Here is a 19048-nt window from a genome sequence, read left to right as displayed (position 1 = left end):
CGCATAATTTTTCAATAAAGAGATATTGCCATATTTAAAAATGTAAACTTTTTCTTTTTGAATGAAACGTAGTAGATAATTAAATTAAACTTCAACTTTAACTTACCATGCCTGATGTTAGAAAAATAGTCAACTAGTGGCAAAAGTAGTAACTAGCTAGAAGAGTCAGACCTTGATATACGGCAAGGTCACCCACTGAATAATTTTTTTAATTGGTGTTATAGGAATAGATCACGAATGGAGCAAATTAAGATGCAATTTTCTATTTCTAAATTTTGACTCAATTGCTTAAACTAGTCTTAGGATGGATTTGGTGATTCAAAATAATTTTTAAACAGTTAAACTCCCTATTGGTTTAAAATCAACTTGAAATTAGTCGGAACATTTTTAAGTTGAATCTTTTCAAGTTTTCCATTTTTACATGATTAGCTGAGCAATAACATCTTTAAAATGTTGTGCAGCGCTTTTCAGTTAAAAACGAATGCGAAAATAATAATAATAAATCAATAAAAAAATTCGATGAGGCTAAGTAATTAACATGTTATTAAACCGTCCACCGGATGAGTTATGTCTTAAATATGATAAATTGTATCCAACCAATGAATAATTTTTGAAATATTTCTAATTCTCAATATTCAATGAATTAGTTGAATTGTACTTAGGATGTTAGACACTTACTTTTCATAAGATACTAGTTCCAGAAATTGTCATGGTGCAGAACTATAAAAAAAAAACGTTTTTTTTTTTTTAAATTAACACAATTAGCTAAGAATTTATATATTTATAAAATTGGCTTAATGATCTGTAGATAAATCTGTCTAAAAAAAAAATCTGTTTAACTTTTGACTATCATAAAAAACTATTAACTACCCACTGATAAAATATTTGTCTTCCATGTAACAATGTTAGCTTCAGAGCAATTTAAGATGGAAATTTTTTAAATTTAAATTAATCATACAATTGGGTATAATATAAAAAAAACACAACTACTTCCACTTAGTAGGAATAACATTTACCATGACGCAATGCTAAATTCTATGCCACTATCCACATAAATCAATTATTAATCAAAAATCGAATATCAATTACTTTTCTTTATAATGCAATAAAATCTGGCGAGCAGCTATTTAAACGATCAAACACTTCGTTTGTTTATTTGTGGCTTGAAGTTAGGCTTGCAGAAAATGAATAAATTTAGTAGGAATAACACAACCTGTGAAGTAGGCTATAGTATACCCAATTATAAACACATGTAAAATATTACACATCGACTTTTTAAGTCAAAAGGAAAAAAAAACTCCTGATATTGCAAAAAATATTAAACAATTAATTAACATTCTGAGCCATGATCACATGGTTACCAATGAGGTTAATTTAAATGGAATTTTTCATTTCGTATTAATTAGATAAACAGAAGTTCTAACATATTTTATTTTTATGTAAACTAAGAAACTATTCTCTCAGAAAAAAAATATACAGTTACATAAAATTAATTCTCAACTGAATTACCTAAATATCAATATTTTTAGAATAGATTACTCATGCTTCAGCAAAAAAAAAAAAAAAAACATTAAGTGTTTTCATGCATAAAACAAATCAAAAAATCGTTTTTGGCTTTTAATATCTGTTTTAAGGAGGAATGAAGAACTAAGAAAATATTTAAAATTTCTCAAAGAACAAAAATTTAAAATATCATAGATGATTTCAAAATTTGATTAATTTTTTTTTTTAAATTGATCAGAAGAACCCTGTTAATATCTCCCACCCTTTATTGACTCTCTTATTTACTTACCCTATGTTCCCCTTTTTTCCTTGTAACTGATTCGTAATAGCGCTTGTATATTTCTGTGTTAATCTCTTTCCTTTTTCGTTTTAAAACTGAAGAAGGTGCTTTATTATATGGCAAGTGTCTGTTTCTGTGACACTTTCATTGTTTAAGTTTTACTCATGTATAGTTTTGGGCTATAAAGTTGACCTGCTTTATTTAGATCTGTTTTCTGATATTGTAGTCTAATATAAGACTGTACTATACAGCTATACCTCACCTATTATACTACATCTTACTGCAAATTCATTATCACCCGTTAAAAAAATGTAATTTGTTATGTCAGATAAAAAATTCTTCTAAAAAAATCTTGATTGTTCTTTTCTGAAACAAAAACAGTCTTAATACAGTGAAATATTGCTACTTTTTTTGTACTTGTGTAAGAAAAATGTAATTTAAAATTTAGATTCACTTTTTTTGTATTTAGTTACAACCAAAGTAACTGTTGAGCATAGTTCGCCAAAATATTTCTAAACGAATATCAGAAACACTGTTGGATTTTGTCTAACACTACTAAATTAATATAATTTTATTTTATTTATTTTGAACTTTTCCCTCAACAGCTTTTTAATAATAAATAAAGAATAAACAGAGCAGTAGAAAGGTTTCTCTTTTTTGATTTAAATAAGTTAAATGTTACTTAACAAATCATCCCCTTCCCCTAAAACATGCAGAGTGCTGAAAAATAAAATGATCAGCTCCATTATTGAATCAAAGGAAACTTTTTGACAAACAGTCAATTTTTAAAATGAAAAATATAGTGAGGGATCCATTTTTACAATAAAATAATTTGTAACAGATCTATAAACAAACCTGAATTTCTCTTAAACAAAATTTAGATTCAAAAATATTTATGCTTTAATAATATAAGGATATCAAAGGAAATTTTAACAATTAAAACTAATTTAGTGTTTTGAAAACAGCAACTTGTGTATTATTTTTCTACTTGAATACAATTGAAGAATCAAATTTCTTATTAATAGAAGTTTAATACTTCTTGACCTATTATAACACACAGATTTAAAACTTCATTACAAGTACTCTAAGCAGATTTAAGGATAAACAAGAGAATTAAATCAATCAGTGTCATTGAAAAAGGAGGCAAAAGCATTTATTACTAATCCAATTGTTTCAAACAAATTGAAGTTGAAGAAAAAAAACTATTTTCTCCATTTTAAGTGAGATGTAAATAAGAGAAAACTGAAAGACTTTTTTAAAATTTTATCATAAAATAAACACACACACACGCATGATAAAATTATGATAATGATTCTACATTTATTTAACAAAAACAGAAAAATATACAAATAGACATCATAGTTCAGAAATAAATGTTAAAAAAAATTACAATTTCTAACATACTTATTGTTTATTTACATACTTAATTCCTTGCAACCACATTAATATTTAAAAAATTTCAAAATCTTAGATTCATTAAATCATTTTCGGCAGAGAACAATAAATATTCATGAATATAAAAATAAATAGCTAAATATAATTAAAGACCCATAAGTCATTTTTGAGTTTTTGTAAAGGCATATTGTGTTAATTTTCTCAATGTTGAATCTGCAGGTTTGGATGAATTAGTTTTAACCTTTTTAGATTTTGGTGTATCTTCAGATTCTAGAGAGGATTCTTTCCTTTTTGGTGCAGAGTCTTTATCAACGTTTTGAATCTTGGAAAAATTTTCTTTAGTTTCAGCACTAATATTACTTTGTTCACTAGTAGATTTACTTGCTGTAGAAGGCTTCATGTATTTCTAAAATTTAAGACAATTGGGCAAATATTAAACCAATATTGTAAAATTATTCTAAAAAATAATACAAACCTAAGTTAAAATAGTAAAATAATTATTATAATTTTAACAAATAATATTTTAAATCGAAAGATTTTTAAAAAAAGAATGTGTACTTAAGATTGATATTAATTTAATTTAGCAATAGCGATTTCCTATTTATTTTTAGATAAATGGAGGAAATGAAAAATATACCAATATATGTAGAAAGAAAAGTTATGTATTTTTTTAAATTTGAACTAGCAAAATAAAAAATATATATATAATAATAATGCTCTACTATCATCTTCCTTAGAGCTTTATTCTCCTTCTAAAGCCAGATGTTATAAGAGCTTGAGAGTTTATATAAGAAACATAGCTAAAGGTTGAAATTACTGGTAAATAATTTCAAACTGGTAACTTTTTATAATTGCAGAGGAATTATAACAACATACAGCTTTTTATAACAACAGTACAGCAAAGTCTTCCCAATATAGAATGAAGGATGCAAAATCAATTTTTATAGCAGCTTCATAGCTATATAAATATTTCACACTAATACCAAGAAAGTGTAATCTTGATTTTTTAAATCTTGTATTTAATTGGTGCTTGTATACTAATTTTCCAAAAAATCATTTCGAAAAGAAATTAGGAAAAAAAATCAACTTTTGAAATGTTTCGACTTTGAAGTGCGATAACATACATCATTAACTTCAACAAAAAATAAAATCATTGTTGGTGATGGGGAAATTAATGCAAAACATTTTGAGTACAAATATATATATATATATANAATATATATATATATATACACACACAACAGATATGAGATGAATTATTAAAAAAATATGTTATCTACACTTTTCTTTTTTTTATTAAAAATAAAATTTCAAAAAAAAAAATACTTAATGCTGACAAATTTTGCAAATTCGCTTTCGCAAATAAATATTAATTCCAAGTTCTTATGCTTTAAAGCTCTTGATCAGCTGTGGGGTATACCCTCCCATATTTCTTAAACATCATCATCCTCTTCAACACTATCAACAGTAGTATGCATTAAATCAGATATTAAAGTATTTAGTAAATGTCAATATGTGTGTCGCAGTCAATATATGCCTCAGTGATTTCTGTAAGATCTACAGTCCGGCAATTTCATTTTGAAGGACAAATGCTTTGTGGAATACCAAGAAGTCAGCTCGATTAAACTCAATTACAATGTGTTTTAGTGCAACGTTGTAGAAATCAAATTCGGAGCTTCCAGCACATTTATTTTAACTTAAAAACATGTTGCAGAGAAAATGATTTTTCTAAGAACAGGTGGTTCACTTTTAAATAAAACTGAATTTATTCAGATCAGTTTAAAGATCCTGTTTCAACAAAACTTAAATTAGTTAGAAATGGTTCGCTAGTACTTTGAACCACTAAAGTAATTAATTCTTAGTAAATCAATGATGGAAAAACTAATCAAATGCTTGTATATTTGATTAAAGAACATGTTATTTCTGTTCTATTAGTTTTAAAAAGCTATATAATAAATAAAAGAGTAGACATGATAAGGTTGAATATTATCTTAAAAAATAAATATTGTACATGATAAAAGTTCGATTTCTTAAAATTTTCGATAATAATTTTTTTTTTTTTACCTGCTTCTCAGACTGAGGCAATGCTCTATAAAGCTTCATAGCAATTTGAACAATTTCTTTTTCACTTATATCTGGAGCTTCAGAAGCTTTAATTTCATCAACATTTTCTTCAAAATATAGATTAAAACCAGTTTTCTTTTTTTCTGCATTATTTGGTGATGCTTTTTTAGTGATGTCAAATCTTGATTTTTTGGGCTGTGTAAACAGAGAATAAATAAATGATGGAATGAAATTTAAAAAAATTAAATGCATTCAGTGAAAACATAATTTAAAATTACTCTAACTCAATACTGTCGAAAAGAATAAAAATTCCATTAAAGTGATGTAGTCTCTTAACAATTTTAATTACAGTTAACTAATATTACAGTCATAAAAAGTTTTAATTTTTTTTCTTTGAATTTATATGATTTTTTATAAAGATTGTTCTTTATTTCTCTGGTGATATTTTAGATCCTTCAGAAACATAAAGACTGTTCTTTATATCACTAGTAATAAGAGCTTCTAAATTCAACTGCACAAAATAAAAATAGAATTTGAAATTACTCTAATTTAATTAATATTGAAAGAAGGAATTAGTACTAATTGAAGAAATATAGTTAACAAGCATTATAGTTAACAACTCTTAATTTTGTTTTCATTAATTACATATATGTTGGGCAAAATAAATAAATACTTAAACTAAACATTTATTCAAAAAAAATTTAAAATTGTTTAAATAATTTCAAATTTATTTTTAAAGTATTATTTGTTATTACTCTTCATAAAGAAATATATTTTGGGGAAAATTAATAAGGTCATTTTATATTTGGAGAAACATTTATAAGAATTATTAGCAAGTATTTAGTAAAACAAGACAACAATATTACAAAAATAAATATGAAACATTTACTTTAATTAATTCAACCATACTTAAGTCTTAAACAATTCTATATTCTTCAAATTAGATAAATATTAAATTTCAAAATATTAAAATTCATAAGAAAAAGTTTGTTATTTATTAAAGAAATACTTCTACTCATGCTCATTTTAATTAAATAAGTTTAACTGTATCTCCGTGCATGAAAAAGAATAAAAAATTGAAATTGAAATGGGAAAAAAAACGTAAGAGTATCATTTTATGACTTGATCTTAACAACTGCTTGAAATGTTTAATATATATGTTTTTATTAAAATGCATTAGAAAATTATGTACAGTGAAACCCTGATTTTATGCTCTTCGCCAGACAAGCATTAAAAATGCATTTTCTTAAAAAGGGTAACATAAAACTTGGAATAATGTAACATTATTGGCATAGGCCTCGTGGCAGAATCACAGCGACACAACGACATGTCACAGAACGTTACAGAGTTCTTGCAGAAAGATTTCTTTTCTACAGAAATTTACACATAAAATTTGAGTCATACTTTAAGATAATAACTTTTTTGAGCGCTCAATTCACGCTGATAGTATCGTACATCGATATGTTTTGATTGTATTTTTGGCAATTATTGATTCTGATTTTCACATAATTTTTAAATATTCTGATATATTTCAAACAATATGGGAAATTTGAATAATGCATTTGAGTATTTACTTTTTAAAGCCATGATTATATCGATTTTTTGACTGTTACTGCTATTGATTTCTCCATATATTTTAAATCCGTTATTTTATTGTTCGTTTAAAACAACAGCTCAATCTTGAAACGAAACACCCAATTAAGTAATTCCTTGTTGAGGAGTCCGATTCGGGTGATTTCGTCATCAATTTTTTTTTCCCAGCAATTAATACTACGGATATCTTGATTTTTATTTTTTTATTGTGATGATTATTTACAAAATGAGAGGAAGAAAATAACTAGTGCATTCTCCATCCCCCTCCCCCAACAAAATGCAAGAATATCAACCATAATATTAGAATGAAAAATTATTACATGTTTAATTACAAAAAATTATATAGTTTTGTTTTGCAAACACAGCTCTTTTATTATTTTGAATTAGTAACATATATGCTTCTTATTTATAAAAGTATCTTGCAGAAAGATATTATTGCTCAAGAGTTTTGTCGTGGACAATTCTAAAAAATTCTGGCATAGGAGATTTTAACAGATCAGCAGAAAATGATGTAGGAAGCGGGATAACATACAAACGGACAACATAAAAACAGGGTTCCACAGTACATCACTATAGCAAGCTATTTTCTCAGTTTGGTCCTTAGAAATCTAATTTAAATAAATTTATGGAAAAAATGTCTGATGAATGAAGATTTTTTCACAATATTTTTAAAGGTGAATACGAATTACCTTTTCCTCAAGGGTCGAGTTAGAAGACTTTGAAGTGACACTTTTCATACTATTATTTAGAAGATCATCAATACCATTCAAATTACTGTTCTCTTCTTTTTTCGCTTGTGATTTAGAGTTACTCTGCAAATAAAATATTCAGAATTTTTAAAACTCTTACCATTATTGTTATAAATAAACTAAGTTACAGAAACATAAAAGTAAACAAATAAATATACCAACATGAAAAATGATAAACCTAACTAAAAAAGATTTTTTTTATTTTTCCTTCTGTAAAAATTTTAATGTAGACGAAACATATTACAATTGCCATTAGCATACTTTCAGAAACAATGCTTTTCGAGGAGTAAAAGTTCAGCCTAGGATGAAGCCTCTTATAACTGGAAGGCTTTTACAAGATATTGTGCTTCCATTGAGATTTTTAAAAAAATCATTAAAAGAATAAAAAAAACTAATTATTAAAATTATCATTCTTTAATAATAATAAGAATAAAACATAACTATTTAGTTTGTAAATAATTTATAACTTCCATTCTGCAGCACTACAATAAACTTTCAAAGTACAAGTGGTTAAAATTTAAAAAAACTTGCTTTGGAAATTTATATTACCTAACTAACCAATAAAATCCTTTAAACATCAATAACTAAAGAGAAGTAACATTAATTTTTTGATTTTAAATAATCATATTTCAGACTTCCATTAGAATAAAGAAAATAAATAATAAGAAAGATTTTAACGAAAAAGAAAAAAGTAAATTCGAATTTAACTTTTCTTTAAAAAAAACTTCAAACAAAGCACAGTGGCCAAATTAATTCTCTCATCATTACGAACGAAATAACTTGGTTTTCCACGAATAATCGCATTGTGAATGTGCATTAGTGAATGTGGTTATTGATTGCAATTGATTATCATTATTTAAAGTAAAATAAACAAGTTATAAAGGACTTTGAGTTTTGTTTCAATTTTAGTGCTGCAGGAGAACTCTAAGAGCAGATTGGAACAAAAGCGAGTCATTGGCGCGATGAAAGCATTCAAAGAAGTTTTAACATTTAATTTACACTTGAACTAAAAACAAAGCAACTATTTTTAAGAGTTTTGCAATCATCACTCTATATCTTACTCAATCACTATAAAAGGTAAAACAAGTATTAACTAACCTTAAAGGGATTAGATGAAGGAGAAGACTTAGAGGCAATAAACAGGTTGTTGCTGGGTATTGATGCATTAGCAGTAATATCTGTAAAATATATATATTTAAATACCTTTTTATGAATTTATTCGGTTTCATGGCAGCAGTAAAGTATTAGGTTATAAATTTTTAAATCTTACCAACAGTGTCTTCGAAACTTTCACTATTTTTTTCAATTTGATTTTTTATTCGGGACAATGATTTTGGTTTCAAAACTGAATCCTCTTTAGCAATAGAGTTATTAAAACTGAAAATATATGAAAAATTTCAATTTAAAAACAAAATGCATTTAGCTATTGCCTACGAAAACTAAACATAGCTGAAAGGTTTATTGTTAGAATTTTTAAAAACTGAATAACTTTTATTAAATGGCAGGATTAGTATAATAATACAGAAATAAATGCACTAATTTAATTGTTTGAACTTAGTTACATAATTAATGTTGGTTGATAAAATTTCAGTTGGATTAAAAAATTCAAATAAATAATACAAACATTAAAAACTGCAAACTAATAACAGGCAAGTAGAACTTTCTGAAAAATAGCTTCTTAATGATTTTAAAATAAGTTACTTTAAATTTATGTAACACTTGACTGGACTATAAATCAATATTGCAAAAGGGCATTTTAAACAATTACATATTATAGGGGGGGGAGGGAATTGCTCATGCCTTTTCATATTCAAATAAATAAATAAATGTAAATTAAAAAATTTGAGTTAAGATTAATTACCTATTATAACTTTGGAAAGTATTAAAAATTTTAAAAAAATTTATTGAGTTGACCATGCTGTGTGTTTCCTTTCAATTTTAAATTGTTTTACCAAATGGTTCAAAAAAATAAATTTTAAACTTGACAAAAGCATAACAAAAATAAAGAGAGAAAAGACTGAAAATATACATCTAAATCATGGAATATTTTTGTCTCGTGAAAGTCTGTTTCACACTTAATACCAAAATGCAGCATTTTAATCATTTAATATCTATAATTTCTGTACATAACTTAGCATTAACACTCGAATTTTTAATATAATATACAATGAATTATTTTCCCTTTAAATCAACTTTTATTTTACTTTACAATTTTTACACACCTTAGTTTCTTCTACTCTCTATATTTGATATCTCACTGAATCCTTTTTTTCTTCTTTTTTTCATTTTAATAAACTTTATAATTTTGATTAACTATTTCCTGTCACAACAGTAAGTTTCAGTGATGTATAAGAAAACCCGCTTTCAAATTTCCAGTATTTAACCAGAATACCCAAAAGTAAAATTTCGATTTAGTCTTGTCCTCAGAAAAACAATTTTGACATCAGAACAATATTAGCATATTATATCAGAGCAAATTTAATATCAGAATTGAATATGGAGTTTAATGGCATTTTAAACAGACAAGGGTTTTACTGCACCAAATTAAAAATTAAAAATCTATAACATTATGTAAAAAAGAATAAAACAGTAATAAAAAGAAACAATGTAAGAAACTGCATTTGATCCAAAAGCAAAAAAATAAAGCTAACAAAATAGAAGAAAAATCCTAAATGCATCTTGGGAACATGGAATTAAGTGTTTTCTTCAATAAGATAAATCTACTGAGAAGCAAAGATAACTTTAGGTTTAATTATTCGGAATGAACAATAATTTTGACATTTTTTTCTTTTCTACACTTATGGATATACTCAAGAAATCATAACCAAATCAAATGGTGTTGAAATAGCTCAGTACAAAAACAAAAGGGTAAAGAGCAAGAGAACAAAACAAAAAATTGAAGAATGGTTCCAAGGTTATCCCAGGATAATAAATCTGAAAATAAACTCTTTGAGAATTACAGATTTGTGATCACAGAACATCTCCCAATCTAAAAAAAACTTAGTAACTTAAATAAAATTTTGTAAACTTAAACCTAAAAGTTACTGCTTGGAAAACTATAAACAGGATTTACATTCGATTTCAGAAATAAAATACTTTAACTTTTTCAGAAAAATATCAACAAAATTTCTGACATTTTTGCTATGTACAACAATATTTTATCAAAAACATAACTTTTTCTTAACTCAAGAAGCAATAAAACCTACAATTTGGAAGAAACAAACATAATTAGATGAATAATTAACATGTTGATAGCAAATACAAAAGAAAAGGGGAAAAACTTAATATAATACAGTTTATTAATAGAGTCAATTCAATCATAATCATTCAATCAATTATGTAAGGACCTAACTGGGTTTTGCAATTTATTCATTTTTGCTGACAATGACAGATCCTTCTTAATGACAGACCCTTCTAGTATGAGCAATCCTTCATAAAGCAATAGGCCTCCTTATTTACAAAATTTTCCATCAAATTCAAAGAAAAAATGTAGCAAAAAATCACAATTGGAAGAGTTTCAAATTTGGAAATAAATTCAGATAAAAAAAAAGTGGAAAAAATTATTTTGAAGAATTTATGTCAAAAGAGTTTTGACCATAATAGAGTTATGACCATTTTTTGAAGGAAAACACAGAAGATTTCTAAGAAATATTCGACATAAAAATTTTACAAAATGAATAAAAACATGAATTTTGCTTTATGCAAAGTTTATTTGAATTTAATCCTAAAATTAGAGTAATACAATAAAAGTCAAAGTGAGAAACAATCGAGATTTTCTTAAGTATGATGATATTTGTCTTTTGTTAATTTTTGCTGATAAGGGAGGAGAGGGAGTCAAAAATAGCTAAAAATATGCTGACATAATATTTGAATGATCAATAAAGCTATTATATAACTTGCTTGTGATAAAGTATTTAAACAAATTTAAATAGAAAGCTAAATTTTTAAAAACAATTATTACCAACAAATAAAGAAGTATAAATGAACGGGAAATAGTGTATATTTAAGAAGAAAAAAATTAAAACTAGGAAATAGTTAAAAAGGAAATAGTATAATAAAAGGTGTTCTGTTAAAATTAATGTTCAATTTTTAATAAATCGAAGAAATTTAACAATGTTGCACTGGAATTTTTACATTGAGTAACAGTAATAGATATTAAGACATTCTTACTTTAAACAGCATAAACTATTCATTGTTACCACAAATTTTAAGATTATTTTTGCAGTTGGCTGCAAGATTTGGTAAACAGCTAACTCACTGAAATTTTCTCTCAAAATCAAATCTCTTGACAATTCCAAGTTGTCCTAATTCCATAGGGACTAGGAAATGTATTTACTTTGCAACAAAATAAATAATAAGACTAGAATTTAATTACAACTAGAACTATACGTAAAACACTTCTCAGTTTATTAATAAACACAAGATGCTATTAGTATCATTTTTTATACAGGTTAAACGTATGAAAAATGCTATTAATACAAAAGAGCATAGTGAAACAACAAATATTAGCAAAAAAGGTGAAAATGCAACAAAAAGATCTCATATTTACTTTTCCATCGCAGACTTATCAGCAATAAGTGATTCTGAAAATTCTTCGGAAGGTAATAAATCTAATTCCTCCTCAATAGTTTCATCCTCTTGATTTAACTTTTTATTCATTACTTCACCCAACCTCTCAGCAAGAGCAATACGGTGTCTTTGAGTGGCATATCGAATAGCTCCTTGGATCACAGCAGGATTAGGCATCAACTCGGCAACATCCAGTGCTCTGTATTCACGATCAGATCTTGTGGCTAACTATAAACATGTAGCAGGTTAGTGTCATGATCATATTCCTTCATATATATCAATATGCATATTTATCAATAATATATATATCAATAATTCATCATAATAATCAATAATATATATATCAATAATATGTGCAAAAATTATAGTATTATGTGAAAATATAAAAGATTACACAAACGCAGTCAAAATTTTTCTTTTAAATATTATGCCTCAATATTATGGTATTCATATATGTTTTACCTGGCCAGTTTTGATTTAAAAAAAATTTGTACATTTGAAATGAATAACTTACAAATATCTATGCATGAGAATGAAGTAATTTTTAATAGGCACTGACATGATTTTCACAAAAGGGGAGATTTTAAGTTTGTGAATTGATTTAAAATAAACAAACGATACTCACGGCAAACAATTTTAATAAAGCATCCATCCACTTCTTCTCAACACTTTGGAATTCAGAATCAACCTCATAACCTTCTTTTAATAAGGAATCTAGACACCTATGAGCTAAAGCATATCTTTGATTTTCTTCCTAAAATCAAAAATAGACAAATATTGCAACATTTTGTTCCAAAGATGGCATTTTCACTAACAGAATAATAACAAAAAGTTGATGATTTGTTAAATGAATGCTACTATGAATTGAATTATAAGGATAAAACAAATCACTAGATACAGAAAAAGATTATTTAATACATTTCAATTTAATACATTTATTCCATATTATGTATTTTTGTAACAACTACTTAGAATCAGTAAGCAATCTCAAAATTTGCATAATACACTAATTAGTATATTATAAAACTTTCCTACTTAAAAAAAAATATTAAAATAATAATAGAGCTGAGAATCATGAGTTACAGCCAACTACACACAGCAACATTTATATGAAATTTGTTGTGGATGAAAGCCTTCTCATGGTGAAGAAGTTAGTTTGAAAAAGGAATTAACGCAGGTACTATCAGCTATATCTAACTCTAGTCAAAATTAAAAGGTATTGAAGGATAAGAGACCTGAAATGAAAGTAGGTGCTTAACCGTCGTTGCGTCACTTTTCTATTAATTTTTGAAGAGTAAAATTTTAAATGGATGAAGGAATCTCCAAACAGAGATTAGGTTTATAAATACAACCATTTTATATTGCAGTTACAATTTAACAGATAAAGCATACAAAGTCCTATAATAGGTATTACACATTTACTAGGTTTTAAAATTTCGTTAATTTCTTCAATTTAATTTTTTTTAATCATTCTTCATCTAATTCTAATTGAATTAAACCAATTATTAAATTTTATTACATTATATAAAAAGCAAATAAAAATATCTACTTAGCAATCAATGTAACCACTATCTTTCTAATTCAATACAAATGCATAACAATTTTAATTCACTGCAGCGACTAAATCGAACATACAAATCTATTTTTAACTCTATTCCTTAAGTTACTTTATTTCTCTTACCACAAAAATGTTTCAGTTGCAGGGTTATATTAATTATCAAGGTCTTTTTAGTGATTAAGTTATAGCCAAATTATTTAAAATTTAATAATGACAACAAGAGTTCAGCTTTGTTTTTGGCTGTTTTATGCTCCATAGATCACCACTTATGGATCTAATCCCATGCTCCTAAACTGTACCTCAGGAACAATTCAGCCACCTTTTAATTCAAAATAAACAAAACAATCCGATTTATCTATGGAATAATGTCGCTTCACAAATCGCATACGTACAATAGAATATTACCACTACTACAATAATTATTCTTCCATCATAAAACTGGAATAGCTTCAGGATTATTGTTCAGGATACTCTAGAATTATTGTTTCAATACTTAACTAAGAAATATTAATTTAAAATTTTCTTCACTAGTTAGAAGTTAGACTAAAATTTTAAAAACTGTATTAATATTTGGAATTTTAATTTATATGCACTTTTTTTTTCTACTCTTAAACAACATGTTTGAAATTCATGACAAAACTGACACTATTTAGTATGAAAAAAGGTCAATTTCAAAGAAATCTGGAAAGGTAATCTAAATCAGTGATTTTGAAATGTTGTTAAGAGTAAAGAGATTCTGAGAGTTAGGACATTTGTTTTCCAGTAACCTTTGAAATGCTTAATTATAGTTAGATCCAATTAACAATCCATTATTTATTTATTGTTTCGATTGCCCATATGAAATTATTTAAAGTAAAATACAATAGCAAAAGGAATAGATAATAATTATAATTTTAATAAATATAATTTTTCGAATAACAATTTTATTGAATAAATTATGAAAATATGCATTTATGAAACTCTTATTATTTCCCATCGCACTTTGCAAATGAAAATAAAATTACCAAATTTGTTAATAAAGAAATATGTCTCTGTAATAACAAATTTCAACTTACACAAAAGTTTGAGTTTCTAATTTTTAAAAAAAGCCATAATTCTGCTTATTTTATAAATTTTAGCTACAAACATACATTACAACAAAAACACATTTATAACTAGACTAGATACAGCTCCATGACCTTGAATTTAATTATCACACATAAAAAAATAAGTTAAGATTATTAATAACAAAAAAAATTCATTCCTTCTATAAAGTGTTTTTAAAATCTTTTATAGGCAAATGCTCAATCTTAACCTATGAACCTAAGAATCCGTTGAAAGAAGATTAATAAAAAAATTGGGAGAAGTTGATCTAAATGCTCAATTCAAAGTTTTTTTCAGGGTGCGTAGCCAAATTATTCACCAAAAAGTAAGCACCTTTTAAGCACTTTTCAAGCACTCAAATAATATTTTTAAACACTTAAAAAAATATTTAATTAGATAGGGTTGGAAAGTTTTTGACAATTGACGGTTTCATCTAGTTTTAATCGTCATGTCAAAAAAAATTTTAATAAATAAAACCCTTTGGCATTGTTTTTGACAATATCAAAATTTTTGAATCATGTAAATTGAATGGCGTTTTCCTACGCTACAGACTGACGATGCGCCGAAATAGATTGAAGTTGAATTAATTGTGAAAACGTTGAATTGAACAATGTCTTTCCGCACAATTCGTAGCGAAAATTAACATGGTAAAGGAAAAATATCATTTTAGAAAAGGGAAAATTAAGCACTTTTTAAAAACACCAAAAGAAAAAGGCAACTTTAAGGGCTTTCAAAAAACGAAAATAAGCACCTTAAAGCACTTTTTAAAAACACTATGCACCCTGTTTTTTTTCTTAAATGTTTGATTTTGAATTACAAAACCTCTTTTTCATTCAGCTGCAGTTAATTACAAACTCTGGATTAATGCAGTGAATAGGAGCACATGTCAACATCCTATTTGAATTTTAAAGTTGATTTCCTATTTTACTGATAAGAGAACAAGTAGACTTCTTATTATAAATTTCAGGGATTGATAATGTCGACCAATGCAACAAAAAATATGGCAATGTATTATAATATTAAAATAAAAATAATAGCCTTCAAAAGTATGTAAAACTTACTTCAAGTTTCCCTTTATCTGAAGACATTTCACAAAAAGGCAAAATGAACGATAATACAGAAATGGTAGGTCTAGGTAAAAGAGCAGGATACCGAGATCCTTTACACAGAATATATCTAGAATATTAATTATAAACTTGTATAACATATTACAAAAAGAGATTAAAAAATGAAATTCATATAATTGATATACAGAAGAAATAAAATTTAGATTATTGATATACAGTTATTAGTATTAATTAAAATAGTAGCTAATAGTGTTGTTATGTATCCATTTATAACAAAAATTGCATTCATTCATTTTAAAAAATTTAATATATCCTTAGAAGTTTGTTAAAAATTTACAAATACGAATCTAAAATTTTGCAAAGATAGTAAACATCTATATGACTTAATCAATAATCAGATGACTAATTTGATATAGCAGTTGCACAAGCAAATATGGATAAAAAATTTAGTATCAAGATAACTATTACCTTACTTCTTGTTTTATTTCTGATAATCCTACCACAAAACATGTATCAGACTTGTTCTTAATCTAAAAATAAAAAATGAAGCCTGCTAATTTGTTTATTATTTAAAATAGACAATGAACAAAGCATTTTTAATAGAAATGTAACAATAAGCATAGCAAGTAGATTGAAACAATAGCTTCAGTCTACTTAAATACATACTACTAATTAAGTACAAAGTGATTAAATATCAACTTAATAACAAAAGACAGACATATTCTTTTGTAATACTTTCATGGTCTTAGTTCATTATACAAATGAGTATTTCGTTGATTAAAATTTTTTTTAAACAATCCGGAAGCGAATCATGAAATTAAATCGAAAGCTAAATATAAAACTAGAAACTCAATACAATCAAACAAATTATCAATAAAAAGAAAAATTATATTGAGTTTGCCTTTGGAAAAACTTTTAAACACAACAAATACTTCACTGGAAAAAATAAAAGCTAAATAAATTTTGATATAATTATAAAATTTCTCATTCTATGATACAATCTCCATGGTTTGAGAGACCAGGACAGAAAAACATGCTTAGTCTCAATATACCTATCTTTTTTTGAGATTTGGATTTTTGGTTCTCATAATGTGTGTGTCGGGGGGGGGGGGAGCCAGAAAATAATTTAGCATTAAGATTATTAACCATTAAGATAGCATCTTAGTATAACACATTATGATTATTAGTTCAAAAGTTATTGAGATTTCATAATTTTACATTTTGTGTACTATGTTTACTTACATTTAAAGTTGTGTTAGCAATGGGAATCCATTTAGACCCACATGATACATTTAAAAGTTGTATAACACCTGATGTATCCACAATACAAGGATGACCTTCATCTGAAAAACTAGAAAAACCAATAAGCACATTAATTTAGAAAATATAGAATTTAATTTCAAAACTAAGCATTACATTTCCGAATAAAATTTTCAGTTAAAAATGAAAATAGTAAGAAGGTGTGCAAAGATATTTATGACATATTACCCAAGCCAACTTAAAAATGCTTTAGAATTAAGTGGAATGAAACATTCTTTCATTGAGCACTGAATTCCTAGATTAACCTTCACAATCATGATGCCTAAGTTTTGATCTCCAGAAATACCTGAAAAAAATTGCCTCATTTGTATTTAAAAAAATTTATGGGCCTAAAATAAACTTTTCAATAAAAATAATAACTAACTAGCAAAGAAATATGTCTTGCAAAATAGAGCTCAGAGATTTTTGATTCACAATTTTCTCTTCTTACTTACCAAGTAAAACACTATTTTCTACATTTTTTATAATTTATCTTTCCTCAATGATATAATTAAAATGTTTCGCCTTACATTATTGCAGAGCACTGTGAAAAGTTTCCTGACTGCTCACACAGTTACATAATTTGAGAATATTGATCTACATTTTTTTAGCCTCTTTCGATGAATGGCAGTAAGTTCTGTGTTTAGTGGTAAACTGAAAAAATTCATTAAAATTAAATGATTAAATAATTAAAAAACAATATTTACCAGTTCCCTTGTGATAAACTATAAGAAGTTGATTACTTTTTGCAGCACAACAAACAACAGGACCAGGTATTGAAAATACTTCACATTGAACTCCACTGATTGAAAATAAGCGCACAAATCTTTTATCAGTAACACAAGCAGCAAAGCCTTCACCTAGAGTTATTGCCTGTGAAATATCATAATTTCATAAATACAAATGCTTTAGCAATCTACAACTAAAATTTGCTTATTTAAGTATAGATAACAGAACTAAAATAAATTTGTAGAATACATTTAGACTGGTAAAAAAAAAAATAATAATAAATGAAAAGTATCATCATTTTTCAAACACGCTCAGTTTCATTTCCATATCCTATCTATAATTTTAATGTTTATGCTTTGCTTCCATAAAATAGGATGGCTATAGAAAAACTTCATACTTGGATGCATATCAGTTACAATATACAGCATTCAAAGTGTCATTAATTATATGGTAATTTTGTATCATACTAGTAAGAAACCAGCAATAGGACCAATAATGGCATCAACTGGTAAGGTCTCATTTTGCATAATTAATATATTTCATTCTGACTTTTATTTTGATATTAGAAAATTGGAAAGTCAAGTTTATTTTTAAAAATCAAATTATTTCATTTTTATTTTACACTAAGCAATTTCAATTTAAAAACATAGCACATGACCTAATTACTTAGATTTACTCTGTTGTAAGGCTCATCTGGAGAAAAAATGGCAAACTGTAAAATTTTCCCATCAATAACGTAACAAGCTTTTTTTTTCTTATTTTTTTAAAGAAAATAACATTATACAAGTTATTTTTTTATTAAAAAAAAACATTTCTGTTGATTATAATCCGTTTTCAAAAGAATCCAAAAAGTAATAAAATATAACACTAAATATTACAAATTGTTTTGAGATCTTTAAAGATAATTTATCTAATTTCTTGTGGATTAACAGTGTTTCACAAGATGTCCTTCAATTGCAATATGTGGTACCATATTACATCTCAATTTTTTCAAAATCGCAATTATAAAATGAATAGTAAGGTAGGAAGATTAATTTATGCTGAGTTAAACACATTAATAACATCTAGGATTACTAAATAAATGTACAAGTTACTAACACTTAAACAAAATTAGAAAAATAAATTTTTGTTAAAATAAAATCATACTTGATTTGTTCCA

The 19048-nt window shown here is 25.9% G+C and overlaps 1 protein-coding gene across 3 annotated transcripts in view; it reads right to left on the bottom strand.

Moving 5' to 3' along the window:
• Nucleotides 1-3078: 3078 nt before the first annotated feature.
• The window catches only part of LOC107445252 (Chromosome transmission fidelity 4), a 35826-nt gene continuing 19856 nt past the window's right edge, over nt 3079-19048 (bottom strand). For all 3 annotated transcript variants that reach the window (XM_016059604.3, XM_016059605.3, XM_071178541.1), the window contains exons 15-26: nt 17868-18033; nt 17350-17467; nt 17104-17212; nt 16330-16391; nt 15856-15970; nt 12779-12907; nt 12134-12381; nt 8855-8961; nt 8683-8762; nt 7525-7647; nt 5243-5437; nt 3079-3584 (exon numbers count right to left, since the gene is read on the bottom strand). In XM_016059604.3, coding sequence (XP_015915090.2) covers nt 3339-3584; nt 5243-5437; nt 7525-7647; nt 8683-8762; nt 8855-8961; nt 12134-12381; nt 12779-12907; nt 15856-15970; nt 16330-16391; nt 17104-17212; nt 17350-17467; nt 17868-18033 — 1698 coding nt within the window. In that variant the 3' untranslated portion in view covers nt 3079-3338. The remainder of the gene's footprint in view (nt 3585-5242; nt 5438-7524; nt 7648-8682; nt 8763-8854; nt 8962-12133; nt 12382-12778; nt 12908-15855; nt 15971-16329; nt 16392-17103; nt 17213-17349; nt 17468-17867; nt 18034-19048) is intronic.

Source organism: Parasteatoda tepidariorum, chromosome 3 (genome assembly GCF_043381705.1).
Source record: "Parasteatoda tepidariorum isolate YZ-2023 chromosome 3, CAS_Ptep_4.0, whole genome shotgun sequence".
In the NCBI taxonomy this organism is placed as follows: Eukaryota; Metazoa; Arthropoda; class Arachnida; order Araneae; family Theridiidae; genus Parasteatoda; species Parasteatoda tepidariorum.
This window is presented reverse-complemented; position numbering and strand designations above follow the sequence as displayed.